Source organism: Harpia harpyja, chromosome Z (genome assembly GCF_026419915.1).
Source record: "Harpia harpyja isolate bHarHar1 chromosome Z, bHarHar1 primary haplotype, whole genome shotgun sequence".
Taxonomy (NCBI): domain Eukaryota; kingdom Metazoa; phylum Chordata; class Aves; order Accipitriformes; family Accipitridae; genus Harpia; species Harpia harpyja.
This window is the reverse complement of record NC_068969.1, coordinates 34,925,870-34,939,227: the sequence shown is the minus strand read 5'-3', so window position 1 is coordinate 34,939,227 and position 13,358 is coordinate 34,925,870. Positions and strand designations below refer to the sequence as shown.

At 37.5% G+C, this 13,358-nt stretch overlaps 1 protein-coding gene across 12 annotated transcripts in view; it reads right to left on the bottom strand.

Moving 5' to 3' along the window:
• The window catches only part of SSBP2 (single stranded DNA binding protein 2), a 195,313-nt gene that overhangs the window by 15,422 nt on the left and 166,533 nt on the right, over nt 1–13,358 (bottom strand). For 9 of the 12 annotated variants that reach the window (XM_052776720.1, XM_052776711.1, XM_052776716.1 and 6 more), the window contains 4 exons: nt 10,707–10,777; nt 9,303–9,381; nt 6,254–6,282; nt 915–1,013 (listed from right to left, as the gene is read on the bottom strand). In XM_052776720.1, the coding sequence (XP_052632680.1) occupies nt 915–1,013; nt 6,254–6,282; nt 9,303–9,381; nt 10,707–10,777 (278 nt within the window). Of the gene's footprint in view, nt 1–128; nt 191–914; nt 1,014–6,253; nt 6,283–9,302; nt 9,382–10,706; nt 10,778–13,358 lie in introns of those variants that run through there. The other 3 variants (XM_052776718.1, XM_052776719.1, XM_052776713.1) reach the window with 2 other exon arrangements.

Genomic DNA, 13,358 nt, shown 5'->3' with positions numbered 1-13,358 from the left:
TTGTCATGCAATTTAACTGTTTTGTGATCTAACAGAAACTGTTTACTCATCATAATTTCTAAGATGAAGTTCACCACTGGCATAGTTAATGAAGTTGCACTCACTTCTGGCAGCAGTGATTTCCAATAAGAATAGAAGTGTTGAAGTCACTCAGCACTTCTGAAAAATCAGGCCACTCCTATTTAGGAACCTAAATGTGGATTTAGAAACCCAGCTTCAGGCACATGAGTATGAAAATACTGCAGTCTTGCTTTGTAATGTATTTTACACCACGTTTTGCTGCCTCAAGCATTCTCCATTTTAAAAAAGCATCATTTGTCCCAGAATGAACACTAGAGGGAACCTTTGCTTTTTCTGGCTCTAACAGCACGCTGCATCTTTGCAACATGAGATCTACGGGTGCTCTAATTATACACTTCAACCTGAATCCTGTTCTAAAAGACATTCCCTGCAAAACACATTGTTTAGGAGTCAAAGTTTGGGCAACCACACATTGAAACACTCAGATGTAAGGATCTGTCAACTATGTGTACTTAAACTGCTCGGATATTGCCTGACAAATGCCCATTGTGCATTACTGAATACATGAGGTGTAATTATTACTGCTTGACAGATCTAACTTTCATTGACAACTGACCTCTTAATCTAGAGTTTCTGCAGTAAATCTACACCTCCCACATTTTCCTGTTTCAGCTCAACTTCTAGCAGTCTTTTAAACAATTTTTTGTCAAATCAATACCATAATTTTAGAAGCTAGTAAAAAACATGTAAGGCCCAGCACTGCAAAACTGTTTGTTCTTGCTGTTAAATTTCTGGGTTTTTTTTAAGCAAAATGACAGAGATAAAGGTTCGCAAAGTAAAAAAAAAACAAAAACAAAAACCAAAAAACAATGCCTAGGTAAAGAAATACTCACGCTCTCGCTCTGAAAAGGGTTTAAGAAGTTTCCACCCATCTCACTGTCATCCCTGGGAGTGCCAGGCTGATTACTCATGCTCATATTACTCGGAGAGTTCTATTAAATAAGATTTAAAAATACATATTAAGTTTTGAAGATTTCAGTTCATTTCCCAGCTTCATCAAGTGTGCCAGAGACACGCTCTACATGATACTGTAGTGCACTCAGATGCACTGTACCATGCACTGGGATTTTCAAAGATGAAAAAATAAGCCTCTCTAGGGTTCTGCACGATTCAGTCACTAATTTGAGCCTGTAAAGTAATGTTTTCTTCCGTGAACCAAGAATGATTTACCTGTAATTCTTGTTTTCACATTATGGCCGGCATCTTCTCCTACTGAAGTCAGGAAAAGCTATAAATGGCTGCAGCAGGTATACAAGGTAGCTCTGTCATTACATTAAATCATGTGGTCAAATTCAGTGAAGTCTATGAGCGTGTGCCTTGACATACATGACTTATGAATACGTACTTAAAGCTAGAAATATGGATGGATCTGGTCTACACAGACCTTTGCAAAGGCCTGTGCCTGCAGTCTTAGTTCATAGCATTCACAGTTTATTGAAATACAGTTTCACAAGTAGTTCACAAGTGTGGTTCAAGTGCTAAACCACTACACTGAGCACAGCTAATAGACAGCATTTATAGATAAAAAAGTTAACAAGAGTGTTAGATAAAAGACTCCTGAGTAACAGCTAACCACTGAACTGTGCTCACAAACACTTTCAGGAGGAGCTGTACTTTTGCTATTTGCTTGCACAGAGAATAATGCAACAGCGTTTTAATCTACCCTTCCAGTGTCTAGGTGTGACTGAAATGATAATATATAATAACAATATAAAGGCTTGTGAAGATAAATTCCTTTTTTTTAACATAAGTGCACAACCACCTCTGCAATGTTCAGAAAATGCTTTCAAGATTCAGTTACTTAAAGAAAGGGTGAAACAAGGTAATTGTCACAGAAACTCTTCTGAGTCAATAGCTAATACATGATCATTGTAGACACTACAATTAGTTATGTGTTTTTACAAAGTTGATTTGTGGTACCCTACCATGCCTGGAGCACAGGCAATTCTCTTTCCATCACTGTGAAGACTCCTACTTACAGAGGATTTGTGACGGAAAAGCAGTATTCAGGGAAAGGGGGGAGTGAAGTCATGAACTTCATTATGAAACATTTACATCTATCACGGTTCTTCCCTTGATTTTGATTCAGAAAAACTGAACGAAATATTGCTGTTGAGATTTTACTTATACAAATGCAAATCTGGTGTGTCACAATAAATTGAAACACAAACCTAGAGCAGTCAATGGGTAAGCTAACAAAACACAACTTCAAGTAGTGATCTTGATCAAAGTGACCAACTTATAATGGATTAAGAATCCTAACTGAATTTGTCCTCTTTTTCTTATGTTATTTTCAGTTACAATCCTGACGCAGTGTGTCTGTTAGCAGTGAGGTTTTTTCTTTAAAAAAACCAGGTATTTTGCACTTTGAAAATACCTGCATGCACCCTTCATTTAGTGTAACTAGATCTGCAGATTCAAACTTTGAATGAAAAATTGGAAACATTAAAAAAAGAGAAAGTCCCCTTAATTTCTTGTCACTTTCCTCAGAACTAGAAAGGCTATCTATTCTACCCTGGCACTTTAAAGATGTACACTGGAGTGTTCCTGGAACAGAAGATGGGATGGGATAGCTATGACTTCTACTTCCCTGTCATACCATATTTCTGCATGGTCCTCTTTGTAATCATGAAGTCCCATGTTGACCACTGTCCATAATTTAAATATTGCAACATATTCCACTGTTCCACAGATTTACTTCACCTCCAAGGAGAACAAAAAACGTTGTCCTCAGCTTCACCAAATACCACAACTTAAATCAGTTATTTTTGCTACTACGTTAGCAGGCTGGTAGGCCTGACTGCTATATATACTGTCCGCTTTGTAATGTATTTTCTATGGTCAGTGAAAGGCTGCTGTTAAGTTTTCACCACATTCCCCTGAGAGAAGATCACCATTCTCAGTCTGAATGGCCAAGTATGTATATGGGTCCAGCTTCATATATTTATTTTTAGTTATAGATTAAGTATAAAATTAATTACATAAGCAACATGCAAGCATAACTTTTTTACTAGCATCTGAAATGCAGCTTACAGAGTTGGGTCAAAACCCCTGCCTTAGCCCTTTTGCTTACTTCAGTCTGGTTCACTGCTTCTGACACTGTGACCCCGAGATCTCCAGGAATCACAGGACAACACGTCCATCAAAGACTACTAAAAGCCTAACTAGTTGATTAACATCAGATGATTAAGTTTGCTATTCAGTGAAATTAGGATAGCAAATATTTAGGGATCCACAGCTTGAAAAAGGTTGAAAACAATTGCTTCAGTTCAACCACAGCTACTGGACCTTAAGCAGGAATTAATTCAGGAAAGTCCTGTTGCCTGTGTTATGCAGGAGGTCATACTACACAATCGTATCAGTCCCTTCTGGATTTAAAATCTATGAATATGAAGTTTAAAACCCACTAAGGCCTTGTCACATTTATTTTATATGATGCTCCTGCACTTTTGTTCATTCCTGGGGGATTTACCCCTATTTTATCTTGCTCTGTGTAGCACAAAGCTTTGAAATTCTGCAACTGCTACAGTACACCAGCCCCAAAGGTTCAAATTCCTGACATAAACACTTTTACAGCAACTCTCCTGGGCTGCTTTTATGGCCAGTATGGGGTCTAGCATTGTAGCACTAGCTGATTTTTTCCAAAGCAAGTATGTGTTTGATGCCTGCACAAATTCCATGGGCACTGCAAGAAACACTGGTTATTAATGTTTATTTAATATGCATAATTTCAGTTCATTTACTTCCCCATCTCAATTTACTTCATAAAAACTTCATGTTTTGCCATTCAGCCAATTAAATTAGAGTCTTCTCTAGAAAATGTAGCTCTGAATTCTGTGAGCTGTACTGATTCTACCAAGACTGGATTAAATTTCTACATCTCCTGGGAATTGATAATCAGCTCCTCTAATATGCATTTTGCTCCACTGAAGTCCTGTGCCTGGACTTGAGCATCACACAACCCAAACTGTGCTAACTTCAGTAAACAATTTCCATCACTGGAAACCTACTTGTGAAAAAGCCAACTGCAAGACAGGCTGGTGATGTATGCAGGGAGACTGTTGCCTCAGGAGGAACAATCCTGGTAACTGTGTAAAAATTGGAAGGCAGCCACATAATAATTTTGCATGCATAAACCCCAGAAATCTACTATTCCTTGCAAGCAGAACTTTTCCATTCAAGTTTCAAAAGCATCGTGTACTACTACCTACCCAAAATTACCAATGCTACCCACACACTTTTACTACTGTCAATGAAGGCTGCATATTGGGCAGTGCTACTCAGAAAAAGACAGAATGGTGTAACAGGACAACTCTGTTACTTCCAAAGTTAGCGGCATTTTTCATTTAGTTATTTGAAAAAGACATGCATCAAATGTGATTTCCATGAGTTATTTGTTAAAGTTAACAAATTACAAGGCTTCCAGGTAAATTTTTGGACCCAGGTTTTCAGAGCTCCTGATACTTGTATTAGCACGTATATGGATACTTAATACCAGTGAGCCGAATACAGGCTTTTAAAAATAATCCTGTGGCAAGCTAATGGAAATGATTTGGGTTTTTTCCTTAAGAAATGCTGCTGTTTACAATAAAAATACTGAAGAAAAAATATGGACATGGATTTAAAAAGTGCTGTACGCTTATTATCTCACTGCAGGCTTTTATTAAATCCATCACTGCACACCTAAGCACAGTCCAACTAAGGCAACACAGTCATTTCAATCCATCATTTTACTCTTTGCAGTGCCTGAAAATGTTATAGATCTTAAAATTGTACAAAAATACAGGATTGCTATATACACTGCTCCCTCACAGGAGCAGCAATGGCCTGGACACATATTGCTGAGGTCCTTCCCTCCAGGAAAGATACGCTAAGCATGCTTTACAGGCTACTACCCCTCTCCTATACCACACCACCAGAAGACCACAAACTGGGAAACTGTACAGGGTCTTCCTCCTCCTTTTTGGAACATACAAATATGTATCACTAAGTGAAGAATGATTCCTGCCTTTTGAACACCTGGAAGTGTACTCTCAACAAATTCAGACTACAAATGTGTGTGTTAACCTATGGGAATTTAGGTGAGCATTTTGTTCCCTACGTGTTGGTGTCTCATCACAGCTCCTGAGAACAGACCTACAGCGTCCCTGGCCTGACTGGAGCACATGCAGACCAGCCTAAGACAGATTTGAAATGGCAAAGTCTGCCTGGAAGAGGTCTAGTGGCAGCACTGCGGTACTCTGTCCTGGGGCACCCACAATACACCGGCAGTTGAGATGCTCAAAACAAACTCACACTCCTTTCTTGGAAGATATGTTAAGAATTTTGCTACAAATTAATGAGTTATAAAATTTTAACTGAAACAATCTCTTCACCAATTTCTGTATTTATAGATCAAAAGTATGAAAGTGCAGGGAGATTGTTGTAGTCATATATTTATTAGTTTCAGTCAGTTACATCTGAAGATGCTGAGTGCAAAAAAATAGTGTTTTGCAGGGGACAGATTTATGCCACTTTATCAATACCAAATAAGCTCATTAATTCCTAAATTAACGATGATCACGTATGTAGTAGTTTTATTTTTATGGAAGAAGTGACACATTCAAGCACAATATTATTTTCGTGGATGCAAAACCCCTGCAGGTTAAACTTCTGTTCACTTCCAACTATTTAATGGTTGTGATATCAAAATAGTGCTTCTTCTGAAACTACTTCTTAATCTAGCTTTTAGGAACTTCTACTAATGATTAAGATATTAACATTGCCTTATAGAGGTGACAAAAGCAATCATGCAGTGCATAAACATAACATCCTAATGACATTTTCCCAAATTTACATTTAACTAGGACTCATCATTAGAACTATACTCATTTGTCTTAACAGTATGGAAGATTATATCATGATCAATCAGATTACGAACTGGATATAATTAATCACATTCATTAATACATACTATTATGCAGTAGGGAATAAGTCTACTTATACTCCCTATTTATTTATATTTATATTTATTTAAAATTTTCAATTTTTACTAATGCTGTCTGCACAGCCTCCAAAGAGTTCACAAACAGAAAGTGTAGATACATAACAAAAAGATTTGTAACAGAGACAAAAAAAAATACTTTTAGAGTGAAACAGTCTAAAAATTCCAAGTATTTGATTAGATACTCACTTTGGAAATACTGTCCATGTCTCCTGAGCCTTAAATTAAAACAGACAATTATTCAGTTAGTTTTGAGATGAAGTTAATCTAAGATTTTTTTTTCATAGTAAATGTATAGTGTAACAGCAATATTTTAAAACATAACCAAGCACACATCATCTCACTTCCATCCTAATGCCTCTCTTAGTAAAAGTTTACAGTCAGTATTGAATAACATTAGTCCTTTCTCTGTGTACACACCCAGTGCAAAAAATGGGAAAAGAATGCAGGACACACTTCTGATCTGTATTGGTTATTTGGATGGCATCCTATCAGGATGAGACAGCCCAGCACAACTCAAGAAACTGTATGTCCAACCTCCCTGTCCTCTTAGCCAGGGTACAGGTAACACAATTAATTTGGGGTATATCCACCTATGGGAAATGTTGCCTCAGCTTGACAAAAAAAAAAGCAAAATCATGGCTAACTAGTAAAAGTTGATATTCCTGTGGAAAAAAAAAAAGACCACTCTTATCACTAAGGTCAGCTGGGAGGGTTTCACCAATGTCTTTGCTCCCAGAAGCAGAAGTCTACTACTGAAATTGGCTGAAATGACATCAACATTTGATGCATTACAAATACTGATGATGACAGAATCTTTCAGAAGAAAGCAGATGATCCTGAAGACCAGTGTAACAGAAACCAGATAAATATAATGAGTGCAAGACTATTGAAAAGCATTTTTTTCACATGCTGTAGCTCTCACTCAGGTAAAGCCAAGAGTACAGGAAATACAACTTTAGGATTGATGTAACAAGAAAAGCATTTTCAGCAGAAACAGACAGTAAACAATTCTGATCACCTATTTTCAGGAAAGACAAATTCTAGAAAAGTACTGAATACAAAACTAGAAGAGTATCAGAGAAAAACAATCAAGAAAATGGAGTTGTGGGAGGAGACTGAAATAGCTTACTATACTTAGCCAGGCAAATTAAGGCTGAGAAGGAATATGATTTGTCTCTATAAATATATCAGATACATAAATGTTATGAAGAGTTATTTTGTCATGGCCTAAAGGATAAATTTGGTGGAAATCAGGAAAAGATTTCTTCCTAACCATCAGAGCTATTAACAGATATCCAATACAAAGGGTTGTGTTCAAAGAAGTTGGAGAAGTTCAAGATGGACCTTGACCAATTCATGCATCTGATTATGAGACACAGCTGCCTACTGCAGCATGGAAATGAATGCAGCAGGTCTCTCCCAGTAATCCTCTCCTTAAAGAACTCAGGTTCCAGTTTAGATATGAAGTTACCCCCATAAAGCAGTCATCATTAATTTGACTAAGCACTTCATCACTTTCACTAGAGAAAATAACTAACCAAATGCTAGGTACACGTAAAATACTTCCATAACTGTTTCAATTTAATTTTTTCTTTTAGCTAAGAAATAATTCTCAGGCTATAGAAAGTGACAGAAAAAGATGTGATTACCTTTTACATAGTTTTTAATTTATTTGAATGTAATGTGCATCATTATTAATTAAAGCAACAATCCATTTTAGGATTGTAATATGTAAAGAAAGGCTGTAAAATCACAAGGTGTCCTTATGCAAAGTAATCTAGGAATTTCAGGGACATGCTTTCCTAGAAAAAAAGATAATTCTATTAGGAGATAGATGCCTAGTGCTGAATTTTAATTGTTCAGAACATGTCTGTTAAATGAGGTTTGATGGCTTAGTTTTTTTCTCAACTTGTCACAGCCTCTTTGAATTTATCCCTTCTTCTTATGTGTTTATACTTCCTTTCTCACAACCTCCAACTTTTGGGCTACAAGTGACAGATCTCCACCCACCACGGCAGTATGGACTTAAATGGTATGGAGTTGAGGTTGTTCCATGCCTGTGCTGGGAAGGCGATGGACCTTTTCTTTGGGGATGGAAGCAAGGTGCACTCTGGCAGCTTGGCTTCTGCTTGCCTGACCTGTGTCTAGCTTGCTTGGGTTTCTCCCCATAAAGGAAAACACTGCTCAGAAGGGTGTTGCTGGTGCCTCTTGTGGGCATTGAGCCAGCTCCCAGATGTGAAAGAGAACATTGCTGGTGGACCAGGGGGATAGAAAAAGAAAGAGATTTCAAGTCTTTGCAGCCTGAGGTTCCCCCTTGTTGTTGCCTGCATGACTGGTGCAGACAGAAGTGAAGAGTACAACACAAGAATTGTATTCAGAACTCCTGGCCTGGTGTTAGGGTATGAGCAGAAATAAAAACAAGGTATTTGTTTACCTTGTGGGTATGGAAAAGGAAGGCATAAATGCAATTTATTCAGCTGTGGCTTGTTTCTTAAATTTCTTTCAAGTGTCTGTCATGCTTCCAGCAAAGAGTAAGAGCAAAGATATCCTGCTAGGATAGCCAGGAGATAAAGCAGGGTGCGTTTTGCAGAGTTGTGCAAGGCTTCTCCCCTAGATACGAGTCCTTCAAAAAGCATAGTGTCAGAAGTCAAGCAGTACACTGTTCCTCCTGCCTTTGCATGACCTGACAAGAATTCATGTTCTTTTGGGTGCATTAAAATTGGCACCTGTCTGAAGCTGCTAATGGGGATGGAGTAATAATACACTTAACAGGCATATGGCTAGACTATAGAACAAATGAGGATATCAAAACGCTGGGATAAACCCAACTTAACACGAACATCAAAATATGTAATAACTTACTTCCAGGTAATTGATAAGAATGTGCACCAGCATGTCACATGCCAAGATTTTCAAATAGGAAGAGAGGTAAATAAAAATGGTTCTTAAGCCTTCACCTCTACATCACTGGGATGGTATGCTTTTAGACTGGTTTGCATCAACTGGATTAAAACTATACTCTCTTATATAAATAAAATACAGTATTTTTCTTCCAGAGGTGCATGATGTATGCCAACCCATATACTTTAAAAGTATCTTAATACTTATTACTGATGTATATGCAGCTTTTTCAGTTTTTAAAATATTTTTACATACAGTCTTCCACATAACTCAGAGAACTAGTCACAGAAAATGGCACTAGTAATTGAAAATTCACAATATTTACTATCATTACCTAATGATCCATTCATATGATGTGAATCCATTCCACCCAGTCCACTCATAGGTCCATCTGACCCTGGCCCCATTGGAAACTACAAAAGGATCAGACATTAAAAATTGCTATTACTGTACAATTTTTTTTAGATAGTCTAATAAAAAGACAATATTCCTCAGGAAAAAAAAAAAGAAAAAAAAAAGTAAAGGCAAAATGCACAGTCCCAGCTCTGGATGCGCAAGTCAAGTGAAAGTCTTTCATGTGAAGACTGCAAAAACATCATTGCTTTTGTTCACTTTTTCCAATGCTACCTTAACGATTTTTGCAAACTCTCACCTCTGTAGGCTGCAATGTAACTTAGCAATAACTTACTATATACTTCAACACTATGTGTATGACTTTCAAACCTGCTAGTGCTGACCTAACTCTACTCCCATTGAAGTTACAGGGAACTTCGTGATTCTCTTCAATGAGTAAGTGATTAATTAACAGCTTTCAAACCCCACCTTATCCATACTGACAGTTGGACTACTCACTCTATTTGCAGCATGAGCAGTTTCTGTCAAATTTCAGATATTGACCTTAAATATAGTTCTTCAAAAACTTGACGACATTAACATTATAGAAAAATTTCTAAAATTCACTGCATAATGATTCAGCAATATCTAAGTATCTATTTTTTTAAGTTCTACTGGTCTTTTTTTCAAATGGCCCATAATATGGATTGTGATTAAATGGAATATCGTTGTAATCAGAGAAATACAATAAAACTGAAGGCATAGAGAAAGATCAGAGAAAAAACAAGCTCTATGTAAGAATCCAGATTTTTGTCAGCTCTAGAACTGCTGAAATTTAGGCTAAAATAGTCACAAATTAACTAGTTCATTATGCAAATATGTGAGTGTTATCAATAGGTTTCATTCTTAACATCCCATTTAGTTAAACAGGGAAGTTTGTTTCTTCTCAGAGGCATTAATTTTATCCTTTTTTTACAGAACAGCAGGGCAACAGAATACTGGGTCACTTCCAGCAATTTTCTCCTCCCTTTTCAAGGGTAGATTTTTTTTTATAACAAAAGTTTGAATCCTGAAGGAACTAATGCTTAGTGGCAGCTCCTAGGATGACATCCTATCACGCAGAAGTCTATTGCACCGCAGTGTGACAAACTAAGTCATCCCCAAGATCCACATGCAGAAGCTTCTAAGGTCTTTCCATGCAGAAGAATATGCTCCAATCATTATTTTGCATGTATTGGCGTGATTGATTTGGGAAACATTAAAAAGTACATGGTGGGGGGGAAGCAACTGAAGTGTCACTCATAAAAATGGAAAACTTAGTATTAATGATATGTGATGAAACACAGTGTTTGGATAAAAAAAGGCTGTATAATTCAAGGAAGTATGTAACTAGATTCATATTTACATTAGGTCTGTTGGGTCCAGGTGGTACTGCATTCATTAAAGTGTACATGTTGTCTCCAGAGTTGGTTGAATCTGTAATAAGAGATTATTTTAAGCGCTAATATATACCTTTCAATAAAACTACTCACCTAATACATTTCCTGTCATTTTGTTCCTATTATTTCTGTGCCTGAATCACTTATACACAGTGGCAATATAATGGAAGATTTCATTCCCTTTCTATCTATTGCTACCACACAACAGAGCTATGAAAAGAAATAATTGCAACAGTCCCTAAGTGACTACTTCCAGACTCTAGTTTTATGCATGACTGTTAAAAGGTTTATAAATCACCAAGTATCTGTAACTATTTAATTCCATAAAACATTTTTCCTGGAGTTCCAAATTACTTCACTCATCTTCAAAACAGGAGATTCTTTCTTATCAATACTTCCTGTAATTTGTTTTCCATCTGTAATAAATGATAAAAAGCTTCTCATTATACGGACTGCAAGTTAGTGTAGCATGTGAAAATTTTTTATTCTCATCCATGTCAGTCTATTTGATTTTGAATATATCTAACTATTCAGTGGAACACTGTGCAAAGATCCTCACTCTAAGGACAGCTTTAGCTGATGTATCTTCATGGTACAGTGTGGTGCAATGCTTCAAAAAACCTGAGACCAAACCCAACAAAACCATCCCGGCACAGTGTGGTGCTTAAGCTAGTAACTTCTGCCAAGAGTTTCACCTGGCCTTGCCAGACGTTGACACAGCTATATTGCATCTCAGTCCTTTTCCCACAATCAAGGCACATGAACTTTCAGGTGGAGCACATCCAGAGTTGAAATGCAGTAATCAACCCAGATAACTCTTCTGGTTGAACTTAAGAAACCAATGCCTAAGAACCATTAGTAGATACAAATTATTCATTCTGATCTCCAGCTTATCGCCACTGCTAACTCATGCGAAGTCATAACACCTTTCATCAATATTTGTATGAAAGAGAAGGCAAAAAATGCAGCAGATAGTAGACAAATTAGGCAAAAACCTTTCCCAAGGGAACTCGACAAGAGATTGGCCATGTAATGAAAAGGTTTACTGAGAAGAGAATGACCTAAGGCAAGTCTAAATACGTCCCTAAGGGGACAGTATGATTTAAAAAAATATTGGCAACTCTGGAAAATCAGTACCTCTATAGTATCTGCAAGAAGAATAAAGAATAGCTTAGTACTCTGTGCCCAGATCCTCCGAAAGACCATTCCACCTCTTTGAACCAGAGTTTTGAGATTAACAACACACAGAAAAACCACTGCTGACCTGTAACTACTTTTCCAAGACAAGGCGATGGGGGAATTTTGAGTCAGAAGTAGTGAAAGTGAGAAAGCCGAGACCACTGAAATGTGTTGGAACTAGGAACGTGGCTTGACCTCCCACAAGAATGTACTTGTACATACACTGGGAAGTTAAAATCAAGGGTTTTATCTATTTCTTAATATTTCCAAGACAGTTTTCTAAACATTAATTCACCTCAGTGAGTAAGTAATTCCATGATATACAGAGCACTACGTATCACTAGAACATTCAAATATGCTGTTTGAGGAAGAGGGGGAACAAAAAGCTGTTAGCCTTAAGATATGAAAGCAAAATTAGCATATAAAAAGTTATTTTTAACATTCAATGAGGAGGCAAAAAGTTCCTCAACCACCAGACCCTTTTGCAACACATCCCTGGCTCTCCCCATGTTCTGCTACTCATGTAAAAACACATACGGGCTGGCTGGGCCATGGGAACCCTCGGAGCTGGTTTGTCTCAGAGGCAAGTAAATACCTTTGCAAAATTCTCAGGCGGCCAATTTCTAAGTGTTTTCATACTTTGGAAAACAGAGCCTCAAAACATCTTTGAGTCTCTAACGGAAAATGAGAACAACTGTCAGCAAAAGCTTTATTTGAGCTGCACAAAGACAGCCTAACGTGTGCTGTAAATGCAGTGCTGCCTATTGTTAAAAGTGCAGGCTGTCCATAAGTTTGTTTTATGTTAAAAGAGACTCTAACTTTTAAATGCCAGCTTGCACTAATTATCTTTTTCACTAATGATATGAACAAGGAAGCCCTACGCTTTATCTTAGGTTGCATTTTTTTAAAGCCCTGGGAGTGTATTTAAAGAAGATACTATATTGGTGAAAGAAGTTTTCATGGCCAGTTAGGAAATGTCCCTAGCCTCTTGTGCTGTAGAGGACAGCAAGAACATGTAGGACGTAAGGACTGAGGACGCTGTAACATCACTGAGGTCAACAGGTCCGTCTTAGCTGGTGAAAGCGAGTTACAAAGGCAGATAGTGGCCAAAAGGAGTAGCTATTGAATATTGGGTTACACAAGATGTAATTAGTTTCATTTTAGCAGATTTCTGATGATGTCAATGGGGGAGGACAGCATCCTCCACAGCCTGCAGTTCCACCTTCATATCAGAATCTTTGCAGAACATCAGTGGAGGGAAATACTTACATCTAGCTGACCATCTTTAAGCCTTGAGAAGCTAGCTAGCCATCCCAAATCCTCCTCGTTGTTTCCTCAAACCTTAGTAGGAATGTGGCCAATCTACTGCATGGCCAAAATCTCCATGTGGTCCGTGTTGCAAGATACAGACTTACTTAGGGAAACAATGGGGCAGTTGA